Source organism: Oryctolagus cuniculus, chromosome 1 (genome assembly GCF_051225735.1).
Source record: "Oryctolagus cuniculus isolate XC-2025 breed Fujian yellow rabbit chromosome 1, ASM5122573v1, whole genome shotgun sequence".
Classification (NCBI taxonomy): domain Eukaryota; kingdom Metazoa; phylum Chordata; class Mammalia; order Lagomorpha; family Leporidae; genus Oryctolagus; species Oryctolagus cuniculus.
This window is the reverse complement of record NC_142867.1, coordinates 144,385,161-144,410,465: the sequence shown is the minus strand read 5'-3', so window position 1 is coordinate 144,410,465 and position 25,305 is coordinate 144,385,161. Positions and strand designations below refer to the sequence as shown.

At 47.7% G+C, this 25,305-nt stretch overlaps 1 protein-coding gene across 1 annotated transcript in view; it reads right to left on the bottom strand.

Moving 5' to 3' along the window:
* Positions 1 to 5,849: 5,849 nt before the first annotated feature.
* C1H9orf153 (chromosome 1 C9orf153 homolog) overlaps positions 5,850 to 25,305 on the bottom strand; it is a 47,362-nt gene continuing 27,906 nt past the window's right edge. The window contains exons 4-6 of the mRNA XM_008257472.5: positions 12,001 to 12,085; positions 10,518 to 11,022; positions 5,850 to 7,315 (exon numbers count right to left, since the gene is read on the bottom strand). Of these exons, the coding sequence (XP_008255694.2) occupies positions 7,080 to 7,315; positions 10,518 to 11,022; positions 12,001 to 12,066 (807 nt within the window). The 5' untranslated portion in view covers positions 12,067 to 12,085 and the 3' untranslated portion in view covers positions 5,850 to 7,079. The remainder of the gene's footprint in view (positions 7,316 to 10,517; positions 11,023 to 12,000; positions 12,086 to 25,305) is intronic.

Genomic DNA, 25,305 nt, shown 5'->3' with positions numbered 1-25,305 from the left:
CATCTCTCGCTGCCTCAGACGACGAATTCTCCCTTTCGCAAGATCACACTTCTGTTTCTATTCTCAGACCCGACTGTCTTTAGATTATTTGTTTTCTCTTGGGTCCGACTAAATTTTGTTTTAATCCATCCTTGTCTCCTCTAATGCTGCTTTTTTAAAAAGATTTATTTATTTATTTGAAAGAGTTACACACACACACACACACACACACGGAGATAGAGATAGAGAGAGGTCTTCCACCTGCTGGTTCACTCCCAATTGGCCACAACGGCAGGAGCTTGGCCAATCTGAAGCCAGGAGCCAGGAGTCTCCTCCGGGTCTCCCACATGGGTGCAGAGGTCCAAGGACTTGGGCCACCCTTCACTGTTTTCCCAGGCCATAGCAGAGAGCTGGATTGGAAGTAGAGCAGCCAGGACTTGAACTGGCGCCCGCATGGGATGTTGGTGCTGTAGGTGGAGGATTAACCTACTGTGCCACAGTGCCGGCCCCAGCTCACAGATTTTTGGTATAAAGAAGGAGAAATGATGAATCTTGACCTCTGCCCTTTACCATTTATAAAAACCAATCCAGTTGGGACCAGTGCTCTCGTGCAGCAGGTTAAAGCCCTGTGCTTCCTCCTGGTCTTCAAGCAGGTGCAGGGGCCCAAGCACCTGGGCCATCCTCTAGTGCCCTCCCGGGCCACAGCAGAGAGCTGGACTGGAAGAGGAGCAACCGGGACTAGAACCTGGCACCCATATGGGATGCCGGCGCCGCAGGTGGAGGATTAACTAAGTGAACCACAGCGCCGGCCCCAACTCTGACTTTCAAAAAAAAATGTTTAAAAAGAAAAAAGGCAACACAATAGCAAAATGGGTTGGTTCAATACAAGTAGCTCATGGCACAAGGATATGACTGTATCTAAACAGCCAATAAACATATGAGAAGATACCGCACTAGGAAGCATGGAAATCCTAATAAAAATACTATGACATATCACTATACTTACCAAAATTGGGAACACATAAAAGAATAACAATATAGTCTCATAAAGCAACGGGAATTCTTCCACCCTGCTGGTAGAACTGCAAATTGATGGGACCATTTGGAAAAATTATTTGTTATCATCCGCTGAAGTTGAATATATTCATACCTTGTAACCCAAGAATTTTACGCGTAGGTATACACTTGAGAGAAATATCTATCAAAATACAGGTACATGACTGTCGATAGCAAAAGTGCTATGAAGGCTTATCCCAGCAGGTCTGGAACTGGCCTGAGCTGTTCTGCTAAAGTTCTGTCCCCCTGTGACCCCTCCTCAAGGCAGGAAACCTACTGATAACGTGTGTGTAGCACTGCTTTGTAACCCAGGGTTTAGGGAATTTGGGGGGTGGTTTGTACCGGCTTCCCATCATTGTTTATGCATAACTATGACGCTGATGCTTCATACTAGCTTGATGAGACTCCCCAGAGGTTGAATGGGGGGCAAGGATACGCCTACTTGACCAGCAAACTAGAAGACCGAATCCCTGAGACTTCACATGTGACCTCTGGTTCTGAAGTGTTCCCTGTACAGGCCGGCTCATGACAGGAGAGACAAAGTGAGTCCAGTACAGTCCACACGGAGAGAGGACAACTGGAGTGTGGATCTGGTGCCCGGGATGCGCTGCTATGAGCTGTGAGGCGTATCCTTGCCTTAATGCTTTTCACTGTGGGATGCCTTCCTTGTTCAATGAGTATAGACATGTAAACATGGTTGTTTTGGCTCCTGTGAGTCTTCTTTAGCAAGGAAACCCTATTCAACTGCTAATTTATTGTAATGATATTCTTTGTAATAACCTCAACCTGCAAATGTCCCGACTATTTTGTCAACTGCAGAAGTAAGTAAGTCATGCCATATTCATCAACTGAATACTACACAGTGATGGAAAAAAACAGCTATATACAAAGCAGGACTGAGCCTTACAAATGAGATGATGAAAAAAATTATACAAAAAGAACACATAGTGTATGATTACATATGTACAAGATAGTACAAACATAGGTACCTACTGGTCGCTATCTTAGTTCATTCTCTGTTGCTATAACTCAGGAACTGAGATTGGGAAACCAAGATAGAAAGGAGTTCATTTTGGCTCATATTTCTGCAGGCCTGGAAGCCCAAGAGCCTGCTGCCAACATCTGTCCAGCTTCTGGTGAGGGCCCTGTGCTCCTTCAACTCATGGCTGGAATGAGAAGAGCAGGCAGGCTGATACAGAAGAGACAAAAGGGACCAAGCCCTCATGACAGCAAACCCATTCCCATGAAAAAGGCATTACACATGACACATCTCATCCCATGACCCACCCAGCTCCACCCAGCCCCACCTCCCAACAATGCACGCTGAGTGGTCTCCCAATGCCCTGTGAATGCTGGGAGACATATTCAAAGCCACAGCAGCTCCCTGGGGAAGGGAGGCATGGAGTGATGATGAGCACAGAGCAAGAGAGGACCCTGGCTGGCAACGCTCTCGCTCATGACCCAGGTAACGACTCCAGGAGTGCGTTCAGTCTGCTATAATCCATCAAGCTTCCAACTCTCTGTATGACATTATGCTTTTTGGAAACTTTATTGAGGAAGAAACAGCTATGAGTTCACAACACTGTTTAAAGATGGGGGTGGTGGTACTGTGGCTTAGCAGGTAAAGCCACTGTCAGCTTCCCATATGGGTGCCGGTTCAAGTCCCGGCTGCTCTACTTCCCAATCCAGCTCTCTGCTGTGGTCTGGGAAAGCAGTAGAAGATGGCCCAAGTCCTTGGGCCCCTGCACCCACGTGGGAGACCCAGAAAATAACGAAAAAAACCCTTAAGACCTAACATCCAAACACAATCTTTAGGCTTTGCTTGCATTCTGATTCAAATGAACCAACTAGAAAAATGTAGTTTTGGGGCAATAAAGGTATTCTGAATATGGATCCAAAGATAATAACAAGGACCATTGCTAATTTTTTCTTGGTAAATAATGGTTTTGTGGTTACAAAAGAAAATGTATTTTTTGAAGAGGTTCAGTGAACCATATAAGGGTGACACCAGTCGTGAAGCCTAAGCTTTGCTGATTTAAGATATGTTAGCAGTGGTAGGCATTTAGCCTAGCAGCTGAGATGATTCAGAGCCTCATCTCCCACCAGGCATCTGGGTTCACACCCGTCTCAGCACCTGAACCCAGCTTCCTGCTAACGCAGACCTTGGAGGCAGCTCTGATGGCTCAAGTAGTTGGGTACCTGCCATCTGTTAGGTTGTAGGATTTGGGGGGATCAAAGAAGGAGAAAAGGCAGCTAGTTAAAAGAGAGAAGACTTTATTTTAGGGAGGACAGAGCAGGAGCATGCAGAGAGTGGGGGTTGGGCTTGCCCAGACAAGAGCAGGGGTTTGCCGGTGCCGCGGCTCACTAGGCTAATCCTCCGCCTTGCAGTGCTGGCACACTGGGTTCTAGTCTGGTCAGGGCGCCGGATTCTGTCCCGGTTGCCTCTCTTCCAGGCCAGCTCTCTGCTGTGGCCAGGGAGGGCAGTGGAGGATGGCCCAAGTGCTTGGGCCCTGCACCTCATGGGAGACCAGGAGAAGTACCTGGCTCCTGGCTTTGGATCAGTGCGGTGCGCCGGCCGCGGCGGCCATTGGAGGGTGAACCAACGGCAAAGGAAGACCTTTCTCTCTGTCTCTTTCTCTCCCTGTCCACTCTGCCTGTCAAAAAAAACAAACAAAAACAAAAACAAAAACAAAAACAAAAACAAAAAAAAAAAACAAAAAAAAAACAAGAGCAGGGGTTTGGAGCCGGGCTTCAAGTTGCTTGCTGGGGGAGGTGCACAGTGCCACATGTACCCTGATAAGGTGTGGGGGGGGGGGGGAGATGTTGTCTTACCAGTTTGGAATGTCCCCAGGTGTGGAACTTTCTGGAGCAATAAACATTCCACTAACCTGGCCTCCTCAGGCCTGGGCTCTCACAGCACCCACACCGACACCTAGATTGAGTCCCCAGCTCCTGGCTTTGGCCTGGCCCAGTCCCAGATGTGGTGAGCATTTGTGGATGGGAACTCTGCCTACCTGTCTCTCACAATTAATAAATTAAAAAAGCACTTTAGCAGGCACAGCAACACACAAAAGATCATGGTTAAATACGGATGAGAGATTAGTAAAATTTCATTATACAATTGTGTTTAAACATTTTCATAATAAAAATGGAAAGGAAATATATAAGGACTACATAATTTTATGAACTTAACTTTAAAAACTTCTAATGTTATTTAAATATTCATGGTTCATAAAAATATAAAACCCCATTTAATTTTTTTAAAAGATTTCATTTATTTATTTGACAGGCAGAGTTGCAGAGTGAGAGAGAGACAGAGAGAGGTCTCCCACCCCTGGTTCACTCCCCAAGTGGCTGCAACAGCCAGAGCTGTGCTGATTCGAAGCCAGGAGCCAGGTGCTTCCTCCCGGTCTCCCATACAGGTGCAGGCGCCCAAGCACCTGGGCCATCCTCCACTGCCCTCCTGGGCCACAGCAGAGAGCTGGACTGGAAGAGGAGCAACTGGGACTAGAACCAGTGCCCATATGGGATGCGGGCGCTGCAGGTGGAGGATTAACCTAGTGTGCCACGGCACCAGCTCCCCCCCTCCCCACATTTAATTTTATGAAGTTAGCATAACTTTTTTTTTTTAAGATTTTTTATTGGGATCGGTGCTGTGGTGTAGGTTAATCCTCTGCCTGAGGTGCCAGCATCCCATATGGGCGTCAGTTCTAGTCCTGGCCACTCCACTTCTGATCCAGCTCTCTGCTACAGCCTGGGATAGCAGTAGAAGATGGCCCAAGGACTTGAGCCATCCTCTGCTGCTTTCTCAGGTGCATTAGCAGGGAGCTGGATCAGAAGTGGAGCAGCTGGGACTCAAACCAGTGTTTACATGAGACACCAGCATCACAGGCAGTGTGTAACCTGTTGTATTGTACCACTGGCCCCAACTTGAGGAATTCTGCACACTGAACACATCTCTGCACTCAGATAAAAAGCCAGGACACTGAGTATTCCAGAAACCACCTTGAACATCCACGTCAGTATCTTCCACGGAAGGCACCCACTGTGTGGAAGCCAGAATAACTAGTAACACACAAATCTTGCTTTTATAAATATTGGGCATAAAAAGTACAAATAACGAAAACTAACATGTAATTTCCCTTAGATGAGGAGTTTTTAAGGAGTGCATGAAAAATGCATATTACAAAAGAACTGTTTATGGATTTCAAAAAAATAAAGTTTATTTTTGTCTTCATTTCAAAGGCAGGAGTGACACAGGAGGGAGGGAAGGAAGGAGGGAGGGAGAGGGAGAGGGAGAGGGAGAGGGAGAGGGAGAGGGAGAGGGAGAGGGAGAGGGAGAGGGAGAGGGAGGGAGGGAAGGAAGGAGAGGGAGAGAGAGAAAGGGCATCTGCTGGTTCACTTCCCAAATGCCTGCAACAGCTGGTGCTGGGCAGGCTGAAGCCAGGAGCCAGGAACTTCAACAGGGTCTCCCATGTGGGTCAGAGGAACTCAAGTGCTTGGGCCATCATCTGCTGCCTCCCAGGCACATTCCCAGAAAGCTGGATGGGCAGTAGAGGGGACTTTATCCTAGGTACACTGATACGGGGTGCAAGCATCTCATGCAGCTACCTAACTCCCTGCCTCACAACACCCACTTGTACTTTTACTTTTTACTCCCGTATTTCCCCCTACAGACCTTTTGAAGTCTACCAGAAAGATGCAGAGACAGAGAGAGAAAGAGAGAGAGAGAGAAAGTCTTCCATCTGCTGGTGCACTCCCCAAATGGCTGCATACAGTGGCAAATATTCTAAGTAAAATATTAGGAAACAGAATCCAGAAATGTATTTTAATTAGCTATATAATGATTCACATATCTGTTATCAGTAACACAATTGCTCACAATTATTTTTTGCATTCCCTCTGGGTTCTTGCTGAAGTATATATTTTACTGGTAGTTTTCTGCTTGGTTATTTCTGTTTCATTAAGAGCTGTGGATAGTAAATAATTCTGGGCTCTGACATGTTTCTGAGTATATTTATTTCACCTCTGCTGCATAAGGAGAGCTTGGTTGGGTAGAATTCCACACCGGTGGTTGTTTTCCCTTAGGGTTTTGAGTGCGTGACACCATCACCTTCTGACTGCTATTGCTCATGGGGTTCTCCCATTGACGTCTCACGTCTTGGTGCGGATTCTGTCTGTCTGGCCGTGGTAGATTATGTGTCCCTGTACTGCTTAGTTCTCCGCATTTTTGCTATGGTGTTTCTAGGATTGGGGTTTATTTTTATTTATTTTTTTGCTAATCATCCCATGGAATTTTTTTCAGTTCAAAGTCCCATACGTTTCTTTATTCCTGGAAAAGTATCAGTTGTTTGCTTTTTGAGCCTCACCTCCCCACTTTCTTCTACAACTTCTACCTGACATGTTTCTGAACCTCTCATTCCTCCGTCCGCACTCTGAACTCTTAGCTTCCGGCCCTACCGCGCTGTGCTGCGATCTCGAGGCTTCTCGGTCTGATTCCCCAGCTTATTAGTCCGTCCTCCTCACAGGCAGAGAGCGTAATTGGGATAATTTTGGAAGGTTCTTGGTTTCATTGACAACATTTTCCACTTCCAAGATTCCCAATGTGTTTCTTCTCCAAACTTGTTTTGTTCCCAGGTCTCTATGCAGTTAACATTCAACTCCTCAGAGTGACCTCTGCGCCCCGAGCTACCAGTTCCTGCACCTGTTGAATTTACCAACTGTCCTTGTGATGACGGACGTGTGCTTCCGCTTTTCTGCAGAGCTGCTGTTGTTCAGGAGTCTCTCCTTCCTGGGTAGCCTTTATTTTCACATGAGCCATACTGGCTTCAGCCTTGGTCCAGGCAGGTTGTCCAGTTCCGAACAGGGTCTCATAACGGCAGACCGGTTTGGTTCTGTTACTCCATATCCATGGTTTACTGTGGGACCTTCCATGAGTCTTGCCGAAGTTCAGTTGTTCTAGTGGGTGCCACCTCTTCTTTGCTGTTATGTATAAATTCAGTGGTCTCGACGGCAAACACACACATCCAGACTATTTTAACGAACTATATGTCCCATTTAAGAGGATACTTGGATTCTGTTTGATAGTCAACTTGAGGATAAACGAACAGAGTCTTACGGATCAGAGGAGGGAAGACGGCAGGCATGTCCCGGCTCTGCACAAATCTCTTCTCGGTGTCATAGCGGATCTCCGGGAACGAAACTGCCGTGGTGCGGCTCCACTTCACCAGCCCCTTAAAGTACTTCAACTCCAGGTCCTTTAGATCTATAAACTGCTTTTCTGAAAAGAATCAGAGTTTCAAAGAATCACACGGTGGACGTGATTCAGCCTACGGTTAATCAGAGATGCTTTACGGAGAGAGTAAGCCACGGAGAAACCTGTTCTCCTCCCTTCCGGCAGAAAGCTGTATCTGCAGCCTATCAAGCAAAGGCTACTAGAACCTGGTATGCCGGCGCCGCAAGGCGGAGGATTAGCCCAGTGAGCCGCGGCGCCGGCTACCCACTTGTACTTTTACTTTTTACTCCCGTATTTCCCCCTACAGACCTTTTGAAGTCTACCAGAGAGAGGCAGAGACTGAGAGAGACAGAGAGAGAGAAGTCTTCCATCTGCTGGTGCATTCCCCAAATGGCTGCATACAGTGGCATGACTTCCACTGTCCGTGAACTTTGAAGCCTTCTTGCATGGCACCTGCCCCTGTCCAGCGCCTATGTCCTTTCCCTCCCTTCCCACCAACTCCTTCTGTCACCAAACAAACAGCCAGCCACAAGAGGAAGGCTGACAGGCAGGGGGGTGCCTGTGTGGAAAGTGAGGGGCCACAGAGCCACGGAGGAAAGCCCCAGAAACGGGCCCCTGCTACTGCCCCAGTCGGGCCTCCATCCCTGTGCTGGAAAGGACCTGGGCTCCCAAGCCTGCCTGGGAGAAGTGTTTATACACAAGCGTACCTTGCAAAGTTCATGAAAAACTGTATTTAATAGGTACGCTTATTTTTGTTGCAAAAATATTTTTGAAATCATGCATTTTCATGCATATTTTCCCATTAGTTATTTATTATTTGAGAAAGAGAGAGAGAGAGAGAGTGAGCGAGCACACTCCCATCTGCTGGTTCCCTCCCCAGATGCCCACATGGTTGAGATGAGGATGAGCCTGGGCTGGGCCAAAGTTGGGAGGTGGGAATTCAATCCAGGTCTCCCATGTGGGTGGCAGGGGCCAAACCCTGAGAGTCTACAACTCTGCATTAGCAGGAAGCCAGAGTCAGGAGCTGGAGCCAAGAATCCAACCTGGGTTCTCTGATATGGGGTGAGGTATCTTACCCATGAGGTTAGATGCCCTCTCTCTCTCTCTCTCTCTCCCCACTAATTTTAATATAAAAATGGAGGTGTCAAAATCTTTGCTGTGCAAGTGGTCTTGAATTAAATATCTACCTCGAAAGGACTCAAATATTGATCTAATCTATTTTGTGACTTCAGAATGACATAATTTACAGAAGGAACATGGAGACCTGGAGATTAAGGCACTCCCTTCTCATTAAAACTCAACTCAGAAGATTCTGCAGAGCAAAGACAATCAGCAGAGTGAAGAGACGACCGACAGAGCAGGAGAAGGTACTGGAAAGCCAGTCATTGGCCAAAGAATTAATGGCCAGGATATATAAGAAACTAAAACAACAACAACAACAAAACCCAAACAATCCAGTTAGGAAAGTGGTTAAGGCTCTGCTGAACAGACAGTTCTCAAAAGGACAAACACAAATGGCCAACAAACGTGCCCCAAAAATGCTCAATACCACAAACCATCAGGGAGATGGAGATGCAGATAAAACCATGGTGGATGATCACATTTCACTTAGGATGACTGTTATAAAAAAAAAAAAAAAAAAAAAAACAGAAAGAAAACAACAAAGGCTTGTGAGGGTGTGGTGGAGAAAACGGGGTCCTTCTCCTACACTGTTGGCAGGAGTGCAAATCAGAGCAGCCATTATGGAGGATAGCACAGGTCTCCCGCATGATGCAGGGGCCCAAGCACTTGGGCCATCTTCCGCTGCTTTCCCAGGCCATCAGCCAGGAGCTGGATCGGAAGTGCAGCACCTGGGACTCACATCGTCACTCATCCGGGAGCTACTCTATGATCCAGAACTCTCACTTCTAGGAATATATCTAAAGGAGATAAAGTCAGCCCAGGAAAGAAATACCTGCACTCCTGTGTTCACTGCAGCACTGGTCACAGTAGCTAACATATGGGATCAACCCAGGTGTCCACTGACGGATGAGTGGACAAAGAAAATGTGATGCATGTACACAACGGAATGTTACTCAGCCATAAATATCGAAGCAAACCCTGACATCTGTAGCAAAATGGATGGAGCCAGAGATCATTATGTTATGTGAAATAAGCCAGACACAGAAAACCAAATACCGTTCTCTTCCTTATGTGGAAGTTTAAAAAAAAAAAAAAGTTTTTTTTTCTAAGCTTAGAATAGAGAGTACCACAGTGTGGGGAGGGTGAGGGGAGAGGGAATGGCAGGTCCAGGATGCAGTCAGGTAGAAGTAACAGGTGGTGGTGTTCCGTGGCGTGGTGGGGTGACAATAGCTCACCAGCACGTATTACATTCCACATAAGGAAATGGAGAGCACCTGGTGGGCTCCACACACAAAGATGAGGAAAGGGAAAGAGAGTGTGGATGTGAGGCCCATGCTGGGCGTAGTGGGCTAAGCATCTGTGTGGCGCTGGCATCCCCTATGGGCGCTGTAGGAGCTCCTGGCTTGGGATTGGCCCAGCTCTAGCTGCTGCCGCCACGCAGGGAGCGAGCCAGCAGGTGGAAGACCTTTGTCTCTGTCTCTCCCACTCTCTGTCTGCAACTCTGCCTCTCAAGTAAATAAATAAATCTTAAAAAAAAAAAAAAAAGAGCCTGGTTGCATGATTCGGTTGGTTTACATTTGCGTGTTGTGTTGAAATGTTGCACTTTTCTGCAGAAAACATATGAGTATTACACATTAATGCAGTTTTAAAATAAAACAGTTCAAGTTGAAAAACAGCAGCATTATATGTTGTATATGTGTTTTTTTTTCTAACATTGTCTTCTGGTCTTTGTCCATTTATGGGCACCTCTCCATCATCAGAAATGAAGAGTTTTCCTCCTGCTGTTTTTGTCCTCTGTGGACAACTGTGATGCAAGAATAAGGAGAGGACAATGTTTTATGACTGAATAAAACCTCTCAAAAGTCCCCTTAATGGCGGTAAAACCAAGTCATTTAAAAAAAAAAGACAATATTCAACTAATTTCTGTGAACAAGAAACAAACAGACAGGCATGCTTGCCAGGGTCTGCCTAAATAGTCACCTTCCCAGGAATGCCTCTGGGACTTGGCCCATTGTCACTGCAGGCAGCAGGAGCCCCATGCACCCTCGACCCTGGAGACCTCCCTGGGTCACATCCTGCAAAGCTACCTGAGTACGGGCTAGCGTTTCTGCTCCGGATGGGTTACCTGCATAGACCAGGAAGAGGCGAGGAAGCCTGTCTTCGTAGATCTTCTCGGGCGGAGCGCTGGGCAGCGCTGTTCTCTGCGGCATCGTGGCCTTGGGCACCTCGTCCTCGGCGGTGATCAGTGTCCAGGCTTTCGAGTGACTGACGAGAATGTCATAGGGGAAATTGTGCATGGGAGCGGGGATCCCGTCGTGGGACAGTCTCTGGCGGGACCGGAAGAGCCTCTCCACGGGGGACAGCGAGTCGGACACCAGGCTGTGATGCAAGAGCTCGGTCATGGACTTGGGCCTCTTGTCCTCTCTCTTGGCCGCCGTGGCCGCCGTGCCCGTGGAGGCAGCCACAGCCTCTCCCTCTTTCCCCCCGGCTCCACTGAGCACCGCCATGGCGTTCAGGCTTTGGGTGAGCATTTTCTGGGCCTCCTTCACTGAAAGACCCTGAGTCTTTTGGAGGTTGGATTTCTTGCTTTCCTTGGTCAAATTCTCAACACATTCAAATAATTCTGGCAGCTGTGGGAGAAAAGTGTTGGAAGTCGTGAGAGCGATGAAAAACTGTAACATCCTGGCAAAGCCACAAGCCCTAGCACAAATGAGATTCCAGAATAACCACACAAACAGAAGCACTCAGCTCCCGAAGATAGCTTTGTCTAAACCAGCCACGTCAGCGGGAACAGGGAACAGTCAAATCCCAGACTCATTCCTTACAAGGTGCATTCTTTAGATGTGTCATTTCAACCCTCTGTTAGAAAATGAGCCAACGGGACTTGAACATCCTTAAGATCTTTCCAATTTGAACATTCGCTGAGTGAGCAGGAAGAGAGCTGTGGGAGTCGTGACCTCTGCAGATTTCTTTAAAGGAAGAAAGGGGGCCAGGTTCTCTAGAGAGCAGAGCGTCATCCTGGTGTCCAAAGAACTCAGAGTGTTCCAGAAAGCAGCGCAAAGGAGGTTGCCAGAGTCATTAAACACCAGAACGTTCTACCAAGGCCAATGGTTATATCTGTGGAGGGTTTGAGAAAAGCTGTTGGTAGAAGAAAAACCCTTCCCTATCTCAACTCCTATACTGAAGGAGTATTTTCTCAAGTGTCCGGCCTACAAACCCAGTGTTCCCAAAGAGACTTCCCGGGTCATTAAACTGGAAGGCCGAGAGAGCCACAGTCTGAAGTAACAGCCAACAATGGGGGGCATTTAGCCCAAGACAGTTTCTTCTAATTCTCGTCTGTTCTATCACAAGCCCCCTAGATAGAAGAGTGAGCCAAAGTGAGCACACGGTTCTGTCAAACGCATCACCATGGTTAGGGAAAGCTGCCCTGGGGAAGAATCACATTTTGCCGTAACTAACTAACTAACTAACTAACTAAATAAATAAATAAATAGAATAAGGGTCTTTGAGTTACTGATGTGAAATTTTGCAGTCCTTTGTGCCTGGTAGGTACACTGCTGAATATCTGATATTTGGATGTTCTGGATTCGTGAATGGGAAACACATACCGAACACTTAGGAAGCGAAGACGCCCTGCTGCTCCTCGCTGGGCGTCTGTCTTTATCAAGGGACATTCTGCTGGGATCTTATTACCTACAACAGAGGAAGACGAACATCAAAGACCAGAAATCAGGGTCAAATTACTTTTTCAAGCTTCAGAACTCTACCCAACTAATCACATTTCTACTGAATGCCATAAATTTTAACAGGACATGCCTATTACCCAGGCTTAAGATTAGCTCACAGAATCCTACATGGATTGTTTATTGCATTTTGTCTTATACATTGTTCAATTTTCAGTTCATCTAAATAGAAACTCCCTTGCCTCCCTCCCCATGACAAAGTATTTGACATTCAGGAGAATTAAAGCTAATAACGATGATAAAAATAAAAACAGTGAACAATCTGGAAGAACTTGCTTTGTACTAGAGGTGCCACCAGGTGTTTCACAGCTAAGATTCTGTTTGGTCCCATTGTGAGGGGTTAGAAATGGCCATAGAATCTTCACAATTCATCTCACCAATGAGTGGGCAGGCACTGTGTTTCACTCTGACCTGGCCTTATGCTTGGCTCTGACCCACTAGCTTGTGGCATTATGTGAGTGCCAGAGCTGAGAACTCAAGAGACTCGGCAGCCTAACTTCACACTGCCGGAAGTCTGAGTCCTGGCATCTCTTCCAGGGAGGCCATGTGGAGGCCACAGCTGGCAATGACCGCTAGACGTGGCAAGGAAGTCATCTTGGGTCACCCAGCCCTGGTTGAGCCTCCCCATGACTCCAGCTATGACAGCGTTCCCCTTCCTCCCAATAGCAGGTGGAGAAGCACCTCTACCCAGCTGAGCAAGCCAACTCAAACCCTATGACAAATAGTGAGCCGTTGACGGTTCAAGCCACTGGGCTTTGGCAGGATGGTTGTATGGCAGTAAGCACAGATAATACCCACAATAGTTCACAGGCTTGGTTTAACTTATCCTAGCAAAACCTGCACCTGCAGGGTAGGAAGTGGACAAAGGGCAACTACATTCCCGCCTGGTAGCTGTGGCCACCGGGCTGAGTGTTTGAGATGAACCAGAAACACTCCTCTGATGTTTGTGATGAAGCAAAAGCAGTTAGGTTTCTTCTTGCTTTGCAACCAAAGTAGAAAAACCCAGAATGAATACGCAGCTGCTCTTTGTAGTACGTTGGGATTACGTTCCAATAAACCTATCGCGAATCGAAATCATCATAGGTTGTCAACACGCTGAACTCCCCTAATGAATGGCACAACCTAGCTAGAAGCACAGGGCCCTTGGAGAGCCTGGTGGTTTCCACCTGTGCTTGCCACTGCCCCTCCCAGCACCAGCACTAGTCCAGGAAAATATCAACACGTAACACTCAAAGGACAGATTCTACTGAGTCCATCCTGAAGTCAAAAAGTCCTAAGTAAATCATCATTAGGTCAAGGACCATCTGCACATATCTCGGAATATATTACTGACACTCTCAAGGCCACCCCCGTTATAGGACAAGAAAAACAATGCAGTATACTCATTCCCTTTCCTGCCTCCAGGCAGTGGCTTCACAGACCTGTTCATCCCCAGTCAGGTTAGGATTGGGTTATGGGGCTGGTGCTGTGGCATAGCAGGCGAAGCCTCTGCCTGCGGCACTAGCATCTCATATGGGTGTCGGTTTGAATCCCAGCTACTCCACTTCCCATACAGCTTCCCTGCTGATGGCCCAGGGAAAGCAGTGGAGGACTGCCCAACTGCTTGGGTCCTTGCATGGATGTAGCAGACCCTGAAGAAGTTCCTGGCTCCTGGCTTTGGATCAGCACAGCTCTGACTGTTGCAGCCATTTTGGGAGTGAACCAGTGGATGGGAGACCTCTGTCTGTGACTCTGCCTCTCAAATACATAATAAATCTTAGAAAAAGAGATTAAGTTGTGCTACCCTTCTGTGAATAGTCTTCAAAGAGCTTGTGGAAAATAAATGTGTATTGTGGAAAAAACGCATGACTTCAGAATGTTTTTTTCAACAAACTAAACCTCTTTCGATTCTATTTCTCCACGAACTTTTTGAAGTTCCCTCATGTGGTTCTCACAAAGAAAACCACTTCTCTAACCTCTTTATCTAAAATCTATCTGTATTGTCTCTTGTATAGTCTTCCCTAATACGGTGCACCATGGGAAGACTGCCTTTACCTATTACCAATGGTTAATAAATGTCTCCTTTCTCCTCCCCTTAGCAAAATCTAACCTCCCAGTACACACACACACACACACACACATACACGTACAGAAACTTATTGCTATTATTATTAGCTTTGTCTTTGAGTGGCAGAGAGAGAGAGAGAGAGAGCGCGAGCGAGCGAACTCCTATCTGTTTGTTCACTCCCCAAGTGCCTGTAACAGATGGGGAGCTGAAGGCAGGAGCCGGGAACTCCAACCAGATCACCCACATGGTGCAGCAGACACAACTACTGGAGCCATCACATTAGCAGGAAGCTGACGTCAGGAGCTGGACCCGGGGATTGAACCCGGGCACTGCAGCGTCCAACACAGGTGTCCTGACTGGCATCTTAACTGTTAGGCCAAATGCCTGCCCCTCCCGCACTGAAATTTCATCAGCAATACTGGCTAAGAGAAATCATTTCCAGCCTCAATGGCCAATCTTGCAGCTCTCTCTACATATATTCCAAACACCATCTAAGAAAGGTGCTCATTTCATTGAAGTAGGATTAATGATAAGAGGTGGAGCACAGGCTGAACTACAAGTGGGCACATTCCTATCTCTCTGGAGTGTCAGGATTCTGAGTGCCAAAACCTGTCATTTGCAACAGATGTCTTCATACATTTTTATTTATTATTTATTTTTGATAGGCAGCGTTAGACAGTGAGAGAGAGAGAGAGAGACAGAGACAGAGAGAAAGGTCTTCCTTTTTCCGTTGGTTCACCCCTCAAGTGGCTGCTACGGCCAGTGCACTGCACTGATCTGAAGCCAGGAGCCAGGTACTTCCTCCTGGTCTCCCATGTGGGTGCAGGGCCCAAGGATTTGGGCCACCTCTACTGCCTTCCCAGGCCACAGCAGAGAGCTGGACTGGAAGAGGAGCAACCGGGACAGAACCGGCACCCTGAACGGGACTAGAATCCAGGGTGCTGGTGCCACAGGTGGAGGATTAGCCTAGTGAGCCGCAGCGCCGGCCCTGATACATTTCTAATGCGGACTTCACTAACGTACTTTCAACCTCAGGTCCTTGGTTGAGCCAAGTCAATGCCCAAACCGAGTTAGACTAATCCAGCCTGTGATGGGGAGAGTGTTGCTGGAGAAGTCTTGAAAACACAGCCAATGGGCCTGTCACTGACACCTGCAATTTGGGTGGGGCTCCTGCCAGGGCGCCACAGCACGTCTGACCATTGTCTGTTTTTTTTTTTTTTTTTTTAAGATTTATTATTTATTTATTTGAAAGGCAGAGTTAGAGAGAGAGAGAGAGAGAAACTTCCATCCACTGGTTCCAACAGCTGGGACTGGGCCAAGCCAAAGCAAGGAGCTAGGAGCTTCTTCTAGGTCTCCCACATAGGTGCAGGGGCCCAAGCACTTGGGCCATCTTCTGCTGCTTTCCCAGGCTCATTAGCAGGGAGCTGCATCAGAAGTGGAGCAGCAGCGTATTGAATGGCACCCATATGGGGTGCTGGCATACTGGTGGCGGCTTAACCTCTATGCCACAGTGCTGCTCCCCCACATTGTCCATTAATCCTCAGAATTTGCATGGTAAATTCTAATTGTACTGAAAAGAGCAAGGGCATCTCATGGGCACCCCCTTGGGTGGTATTTGGCATGCATTCCTCTCAAGAAGGAAATGTCCTCTCTTCCCGCCAGCGTGGTGTACTTTATCCTGCTCAAAATTCTTGGGGAACATGCCCCTTCAGGGGTCCCTGCACCCTCTCCTCGAAAATAACCCCTCTTCTCCCATCTTATCTTCAGCTAAATGCTTCCCAGCGTCTCCTTCCTTTCTTCATAAACTCTGAAACTTCTTCCTGGCTGGGTGGATATGGATCCTGTCTATTCAACCATTTTGGGAGTCTCTCTTAGTATAATTTTATCACTTCCCAAATTTGCTCAATTATAAGCTCATCACTGTATATTGCATTGTTGCCCATTTTTTTCTATGATGCTCACAATTAATAAAGATCTATTTATTTATTTGAAAGGCAGAATTACAGAAAGAGAGGGAGAAAGAAATCTTCCACCCTCTGGTTTACTTCCCAACTGGCCACAATGGCCAGGGCTAGGCCAGGCTGAAGCCAAGAGCCATGAATCCCATCCAGCTCTCCCATGTGGGTTGCAGGGTCCCAAGCACTTGGGCCATCTTTTGCTACTTTCCCAGGTGCATTAGCAGGGAGCTGGATCGGAAGTGGAGCAGCTGGGACTGGAACTGGCGCCCATATGGGATGCCGGCACTGCAGGAGGTGGCCTCACCCACTATGCCACAGCGCCGGCCTCTAAAACAAAATTTTAAAAACATTCATTTATTATTATGTATTTGAAAGGCAGAGTTACAGAGAAGGAGAAATTCAGTGAGAAAAGAAAAGAGGTCTTCCATCCCCTGGTTCATTCCCCAAATGGCTGTAACAGCTGAGGTTGGGCTATACTGAAGCCAGGAGCCAGGAGCCAAGAGCTTCTTCCAGGTCTTCCATGTGGGTGCAGGGGCCCAAGGACTAGGGCCATCTTCTGCTGCTTTCCCAGGCACTTGCACTAGCAGGCAGCTGGAATGGAAGCAGAGCAGCCAGGACTTGAACCAGCACCCATATTTGATGCCGGGGTCGCAGGAGGCGGCTTAACCTGCTATGCCACAAAGCTGGCCCCAAAATCAATTTTTGAAAAGTAACTTCTGTGGGTTTTTCCCCCTAAATTTACTGCTACGATCCTAATAGGAAGCCTATTTATAATCAACCCTGGAGGACCGTAATTCTTTCTTCTTCCCAGACTCCTGGCCCCGTGCTGTGCTTTTCATAACCTATCCCAGCTCACCTCTCTTTCCAGCTGCTCATTAGCTGGTTCTGGAAACTTCGCTTCTTATTGCTCTAAGGATAAAATGTAAATTTCTCACCCAGACTTACAAAGACTATCCACAATCTGCCTCTAACAGGCTGCCATCATTTAACACCCACATTTCAATTCTACTTCTACTGCAATGTCATAAGCGCTCTGCCCACTGCAGCCAGCTGGGCTAACTCGTGTATTTTTTATTTTATTTTTTTCCTGAAGCAATCTTCTGTGCTTTTGTGTAGTCTTGCTTCGAGTCCACGCTCACTCTGATTCTCCATTTAATCAACCAAAATGTCCTTTCTTCTCTTTTATGCCAATCTAAATAAAAGCATAATAGAGCTGAGAGTGAAATTGAATAGCTATTGTGTCATGTAAAAATAAAACATGAACAACAGGAAGTGGACTTTTTTTTTTTAAGCTAAAAATGATAGAGAAAACTCAGTCACAGTCAACTGATTTTCTTGCACGGTTGCCAAGACAATTCAATGAGGGGAAAACAGTCTTTTCAATAAAGGGTGCTGGGAGAATTCGTGTAGAAGACGGCCACCCCTCCCCAGCTCCCCAATCCTTAGACAGCTTGTTAAGCGCAATAAACTGGGCACTGAAAGACAAATATCACAGGATCTCATTCATTCGTGGGAGATAAACAAGTTGGCCCCACAGGCACTGAGAGTCTAACAGTGGTTCTCTGAGGCTGGGAAGGGTGAGGACGGAGGGGATGGGGAGAGGTTGGGGGAGTTAGTTCTAGCACAGGAGGATAGCTCTAGTCTACAATAACGCATTATATATTCCAAAATAGGCCACAAGAGGAGGGGCTGAAGACTCCTAACAGCAGGGGCTGGTGACCGTGAGAGGCGAGGAAGGGCTCATCATGTTGATTTGATCACTACACACTGAGTATGTGCACTGAGTGAGCGTTCCAACCTCCGTAACTATTACGTATCCGTGAGAAAATGGTTGACAGACCGAAACATTAGAGATAAAACTATAAAACTCTAGAATAAAACACTGGAAGGAGTCTCTGTGATGCTGGGGCAGTCAACGATTTCCTGGATACAGCATCAAAGCACATGCAGCAAAAGAGAAAAAAAATAGGTAAATCAGATGTCATTGAAATTGAATCCATTTATGCTTTGGTTAAAAAAAAAAAAAAAAAACAGTGAAATAAAAATCCACAGCATGGGAAAAAATATTTGCAAATCCTACATCTGACAAGAGACTTGTATCCAGAATACATAAAGGACACTTACAAATTAACAACAACAACAACAACAAAACCCTCAATTAAAATATAGACAGGGCCAGACATTTAGTCTTCTAGTTAAGATGACCATATCCCTCCGCCTTGCGGCGCTGGCACACCGGGTTCTAGTCCCGGTTGGGGCGCCAGATTCTGTCCCGGTTGCCCCTCTTCCAGGCCAGCTCTCTGCTGTGGCCAGGGAGTGCAGTGGAGGATGGCCCAAGTGCTTGGGCCCTGCACCCCATGGGAGACCAGGAGAAGCACCCGGCTCCTGCCATCAGATCAGTGTGGTGCGCCGGCCGCAGCATGCCGGCAGCGGCAGCCATTGGAGGGTGAACCAACGGCAAAGGAAGACCTTTCTGTCTGTCTCTCTCTCTCACTGTCCACTCTGCCTGTAAAAAAAAAAAAAAAAAAAAAAGACCATATCTTTGGCCGGCGCTGTGGCATAGTGGGCTAAGCCTCTGGCTGCAGTGCTGGCATCCCATATGGCCACCAGTTCAGGTCCCAGTTGCTCCACTTCTGATCCAGCTCTCTGCTATGGCCTGGGAAAGCAGTGGAAGATGGCCCAAGTCCTTGGGCCCTTGCACCCGCATGGGAGACTCAGAAGAAGTTCCTTGCTTTGGATCTGCCCAGCTCCAGCCATGGTGGCCACTTGAGGAGTGAAGCAGCAAACGGAAAACCTTTCTCTCTAACTCTACCTCTCAAATAAATAAATCTTTACTTAATCTCATCTCAGAGTGCCTGGGTTCCAGTCCCTGCTCCACTTCTGATCCCAGCTCTCTGACAGTTTGCACCTGGGGAGGCAGCAGTGATGGATGGCTCAGTGCTTGGGTCTCTGCCACCCACATGGGAATCTGCATTGAGTTCCTGACTTTGGCCTGGCCCAGCCCCAGACATTGCAGGCATTTGGGAAGTGGCCCAGCTAACCAGAGCTCTGTCTCTCTCTGTTTCTGCTTCTCTCTTTCAAACACATCAATATATTATATTCAAACTCCAGAAAGACAAGTATAAAGACAAAAAAATCCTGAGAGAAACCAGAGGAAAAAGATACCTTGTCTATAAGAAGCCAAGGTAAGAATTATGTCCAACTTGTCCTCAGAACTAAGCAAGCAAGAAGATGATGGACTAAACTGTTTCAGTGATAAGAGAAATCTATGAACCTAGAATTCTGTTTCCTGTGAAATTACTCTTTGAAAAGGAAACTCAGGGCCCCAGCACTGTGGCACAGTGGGCTAAGCCTCCTCCTGCAGTGCCAGCAGCCCATATAGGCACTGGTTCAAAGCCCAGCCGCTCCACTTCTGATCCAGTTCCCTACTAATGCACCTGGGGAAGCAGCAGAGGATGGCCCAAGTGCTTGGGTCCCTGCACCCAGGTGGGAAACTTGGATGAAGCTCCATTGTGGCCATTTAGGGAATGAACCAACAGATGGAAGATCTCTCTTTCTCTCTCTCTCTATCAAATAAACAAATAAATCTTTAAAAAAAAAAAAAACTCAATAGGAGATGAAAGCTTTTTTAGGACAAACTTTGAAGGAATTTTTTGTCAGTGCATTTGCCTTGCAAGAAATGTTAAAGAAATTCTTCAGGGGCTGGTGGTGTGGTGTAGCAAGTAAAGCCATTGCCTGCAGTGCCAGCATCTCATATGGGTGCCGGTTCGAGTCCCAGCTGCTCCACTTCCTATCCCGCTCTCTGCTATGGCCTGGGGAAGCAGCACAATGGCCTTGGGCCCCTGCACCCTCATAGGAAACAAAGAAGTTCCTGGCTCCTGGCTTCAGATCAGCGCAGCTCCAGCAGTTGCAGCTAATTGGGGAGTGAACCAGTGGATGGAAGACCTCTCTCTCTCTCTGCCTCTCCTCCTCTCTGTGTAACTCTGACTTTCAAATAAATAAATCTTTAAAAAAGAAGAGAAGTAAATGAAGATAAAATAAAAATTTATATTTTTTATTCTTAATCTAACAGATATTAGCTAGTTGAATGTAATAGCAAGAGGGGCTGGCGTTGTGGTGTAGCGGGTTAAGCTGCAGCCTGGGATGCCAGCATCCCATACGATCTCTGGTTCGAGTCCCAGCTGCTCCACTTCCAATCCAGCATCTTACAAAATGCAAGTTTTACTTTTCTTGTATTTATAAAAAAATCCTTTCATGAACTAATAAAAAGACGGCATTTTCAGTTGGGCGGGAGAGAGCAGTGTAACAGGCGGCAGAGATGTATGTTGGAATCTCTCTGCAGAGCTGTCCAAATGGCGTTAGCCATGAGTGTAACAGAAAAAGACCTGAACAGGTTTGGGAAATGATAACATTGTGCTGTAAGTTTAATGCTACTTTTGAAACAAACAGGAAAGGCATCCTAGGGCCAGCAGTTCAGCCTAGCAGTGAAGCCCACGTCCCATATCAGAGTAGCTGGGTCCAGAGCTCAGCTCTGGTTCCTGACTGCAGCTTCCCGGTAATGCAGATCTCGGGAGGCAGTGGCGAGGGCTCAAGTGATTGGGTTCCTGCACCCACGTGGGAGACCTGGGTTGAGTTCCTGGCTCCTGGCTTCAGCCCCAGCCAAGGCCTAGACACTGTGGGGATTGGAGGAGTGGAACAGTAGACAGCAGCTCGCTCACTCTCTATCCCTTGGCTCTCAAATAAATAGATACATTTTAAAATCAGAAGAAAGACAAGAATGGAGGAAGACAGCTACCTGCAGATGGGAGGCTGTTTATAAAGTTCCACTGAGGAGGTGGCTTAGTGGAAGTCCAATGAAGGTGGCTTGTTGCATTCCCTGAAGGGCCCGGCTGGCTGCACTGGGGCTGGATCTCAAGATCAAAGCAGTAGTGCTTGCCCAGGCTGCAGCAGGGAACAGGAGTGAACAAAGGGCACCAGGCTTCTCGGGGGGAGGGCGGGCGACACTCTAAGACCGAGTTGCAGAGTTGGCTGAAGAACTCTACATTTACTGAAATTCACTGAATTACACACTAACAGGTATATATTTTATCTTGTGTAAACTATACCTTAAGCTGGTTTCTAAAAAAATTATTATGTCTTCTATCATCATCATCATCTATCTCCATCATTTATCTCTCTCTCTCTCTCTCTCTCTCTCTCTCTCTCTCTCTCTCCATCATCTACATGCATCTGTTGGAGAAGGAGGGGGAGAGAGATAGCAATACATCTGCTTTTCAATCCCCCAATCCCAGCATGAAGCCAGGAGCCAGGAATTCAATCTCGGGTCTGTCACGTGGGTGCTGGGGACCCGACCACCGGAGCCACCACTGTTGCTGCCCAGGGTCCACATTAATAAGAAGCTGGAGTCATAGCAGGAGCTGGGTACAAAATCCAGGCACTCCTGACATGAGATGTGGGCACCTTAAGCACTAGGCCGAACGCCCACCCCTGATCAAAAATCAAAGACGCAGCAGGGGCGGGCGTTGGGCGCAGTGATGAGGTCGCCACCTGGGATGGCTGTGTCCACGTCAGAGAGCCTGGCATGTGCCCCAGCCACCGCACTTTCTTTTTTTTTTTTTTTAAGATTTATTTATTTAATTTGAAAGTCAGAGTTACACACATACACACACACACACACACACACACAGAGAGAGAGAGAGAGAGAGAGAGAGGGAGGGAGGGAGAGAAGGAGAGAGGGAGAGAGATCTTCCATCCGCTGGTTCACTCCCCAAATGGCCACAATGGCCGGAGCTGTGCTGATGCGAATCCAGGAGCCAGGAGCTGCTTCCAGGTCTCCCACGTGGGTGCAGGGGCCCAAGGACCTGGGCCATCTTCCACTGCTTTCCCAGGCCACAGCAGAGAGCTGGACAGGAAGTGGAGCAGCCGGGTCTCAAACTAGCGCCCATATGGGATGCCGACACTTCAGGCCAGGGCGTTAACCGCTGCACCACAGCGCCGGCCCTAGCCACTGCACTTTCAACCCAGCTGCCTGCTAATGCAAACTCTGGGAGGCAGCAGACAATGACCCAAGTACCTGGGTCCCTGCCACCCATGTGGGAGACCTGCTCTGAGTTCTGGGCACCTGGCTTCAGCCTGGCTATTGCAAACATTTGGGTAGTTAACTAGCAGATGGAAGCGCTCTCTCTGTGTGTCTCTATGTCTCTCAGTCTTTCATATAAAATGAAAAAATAAAAATAAAAAGAATGACACAATCAAACATCTACTCAGTTCTGTGATTTTCTTGAAGGAAATCTGTGTTAGCAGAAGGGCCTGCATGAGGGGCTTAAGAAGGAATCTGGACCACTGGGATTTTGCAGGAGGCACCCAATGCCATCCAGAGAAAGCTGTGCCAGACGGTGTAGTAGTTCAGACCCCAGGGTGGCTGTGTGGACATTGGGGGCACCAGGGCACATGACGTGGTAGCCTTCGCCATGGGCAATGGCCACAAACTCTGGCTAGCGTCTCTCTGTGCCCCGTGTGGTTCTAAGAACTGCCCTGTCTGGTCCTGTGTGGCCCACCTGAAAGTTCTTTGACCCAGAGAGCGTGAGCCCTGGCCCACTGCACCAGTCAGGGCTTACACCAGGCAGTGTGGCTCCAGAACCCACAGTTCTGTGTACTACATGCTCGTGCATGACTCCCATCTTGCCACACACTCGTTTGCTGCAAGCTATTGAACTTGCTTTTCCCTCTGCTCCCTCTCCCTCTCCCTCTCCCCTGCCTTCTGAACTGGCTCCTTCATCGGATAACTCATATAATTAATCTTATTTTTTTCTGTGCTTATTTGGTCATGTACTGATGTATAAACACATACAAGGGCACTGTGAAAAGTCTGTGGAAGATGGAATTAAAAGATGTTTTATATTGGTGCAAAAAAAAAGTGAAATCCATGCTTTTAAAAAGCTCAGCAGGTTAAGCCGCCACTTGTGATGCCAGCATCCCATATGGGCTCCGGTTCGAGTCCTGGCTGCTCCACTTCCGTTCCAGCTCTCTGCTATGGCCTGGGAGAGTAGTAGAAGATGGTCCAAGTGCTAGGGTCCCTGCACCCACGTGGGAGACACGGAAGAAGCTCCTGGCTCAGCTGCAGCCATTGAGGCCATTGGGGAAGTGAATCAGCAGATGGGGGACCTTTCTCTCTGTAGCTCCCTTTCTTTATCTGTAACTGCCTCTCAAATAAATAAATAAAATCATACTTTTTAAAAAAAAAAACAGATGTTTATTTTGGCACAAAAACTTTTTAAAAATACACTCAAAGTTTTTTTTTTTTTAAAAATGTATCTATCTATTTTAGTTTGTTTAAAAGGCAGAAAGTCAGAGATGGACAGAAGTCTCCCATTTGCAGCTCATTCCTTGAATACCTGCAACAGTCAGGGCTGGACCCGGCTGGAGCCAGGAGCCTGGAACCCAATCCAGGTCTCCCATGTGGGTGGTGGAGAACCAAGTACTTGAGCCGTCACCTGCTGCCTCCCAGGGTGGGCATGAGCTGGGAGCAGGAACGCAGGGAGGAGCCAGCACTTGAACCCAGCTGTTCCCACCTGTCCCAAGTGGTGGTTTAACCCCTGCAACAAACTCCAGCCCTGTGCCTAGTTTCTTCATAGGCATTTTCTATGAGCTTTTGGAAGACCTCCTCATATTACACTTATATTTTTTCAAAAATATTTTATTTATTTATTTTATTTGAAAGGCAGAGCAACAAAGAAGAGGCGGTGGGTGGGGGGAGAGAGAGGTCTTCCATCCACTGGCTCACTCCTCAAATGGCCACAACAGCCAGGGTGGGGCCAGGCAGAAGGCCAGAGTCAGAAATGCCATCCAGGTCCCCACCACGGGTAGCAGGGACCCAAGCACTTGGGCCATCTGCTGCCGCCTTCCAGGTGTGAGAGCAGGAAGCTGGATCAGGAGCAGAGCAGTGAGCACTTGCACCAGCGCTCCCATATGGGATGAGGGCATTGCAAGCAGCCTGTTTAAGCTGCTGTGCCACAATATTCACACAATCATATCTGTTCTTCTTGCCCTAGGAGTCTGACTCTGCTGTTTTGCCACCAGAGGGCGCGCTTTGCAAGTTTACCTCTGCTGTTTCCTTCAACTTTTCCGTTAACCAGGCACTCTTTTCTTCCTCCCTCTCTCTCTCTCTGAGGTCTCCCCACTTCCTTCCTACCTTCTTTGCTTGCGTTTTTTGCTTTAAGGAGAACAGCATTCATTCAGCAAAGACTTAATGTTTACAATGTGTCAAGTACTAGACTCAACCTTAGGGATACAAAGATCAATAGGGTGACTGTGTACGCAAAATAGAAGGGCAATTTCTAAAACACAGGCCAATTTGTATTTCATTCTATTGTTTGGTTGGGGATAGACATTTGGCAATGGCTAAGACTTCATCTGGGACACCTACATCCTACATGGCAGTGTCTGCGTCTGATACCCTCAGTTCCTGGTTCCAGCTTGCTGCTAACGTGTCTCCTAGGGGGCAGTGGTGAGGGTTCAAGTAATTGATTTCCTACCACCCGCCTGAGCGACCTGGACAGAGTTCCCAGCTCCTGGCTTCAGCCCCCAGTTCAGGTTCACTGTGGACATTTGGGGAATGAGCCAGCAGAGGGAGCTCTCTGTCTCTCTGACACTCAAAAGAAAAAGTTTTGGTAACCCACGTGGCACACAGGACCATGTGAGAGCAGGCAGTTCAGCAGGACGCACTAACGGCACACTGCTCTGCAAGCAGCCCTCAGAGCTCTTCTGTCTTGCAGAATTGTTTTTCTTTTTTTAATAATTTTAAATATTTTAAAGAGTTACAGAGAGAGGTAGAGACAGAGACAGAGATCTTCCATCCGCTGGTTCACTCCCAGATGGCTGAAATGGCCGGAGCTGCGCCAATCCAAAGCCAGGAGGCAATAGCTTCTTCCCCCTGCACCCATGTGGGGGACCAAGCACGTGGGCCATCTTCTACTGCTTTCCCAGGCCATAGCAGAGAGCTGGATTGGAAGAGGAGCAGCAGGGTCCTTGAACCAGCGCCCATATGAGATGCTGGCGCTTCAGGCCAGGGCGTTAACCCGCTGCACCACAGCGCCGGCCCCAAGGAATTGGGTTTTCTTTGACTCCAGGATCCCAGCTTCAGCCTGGCATAGCCCCAGCTATTGT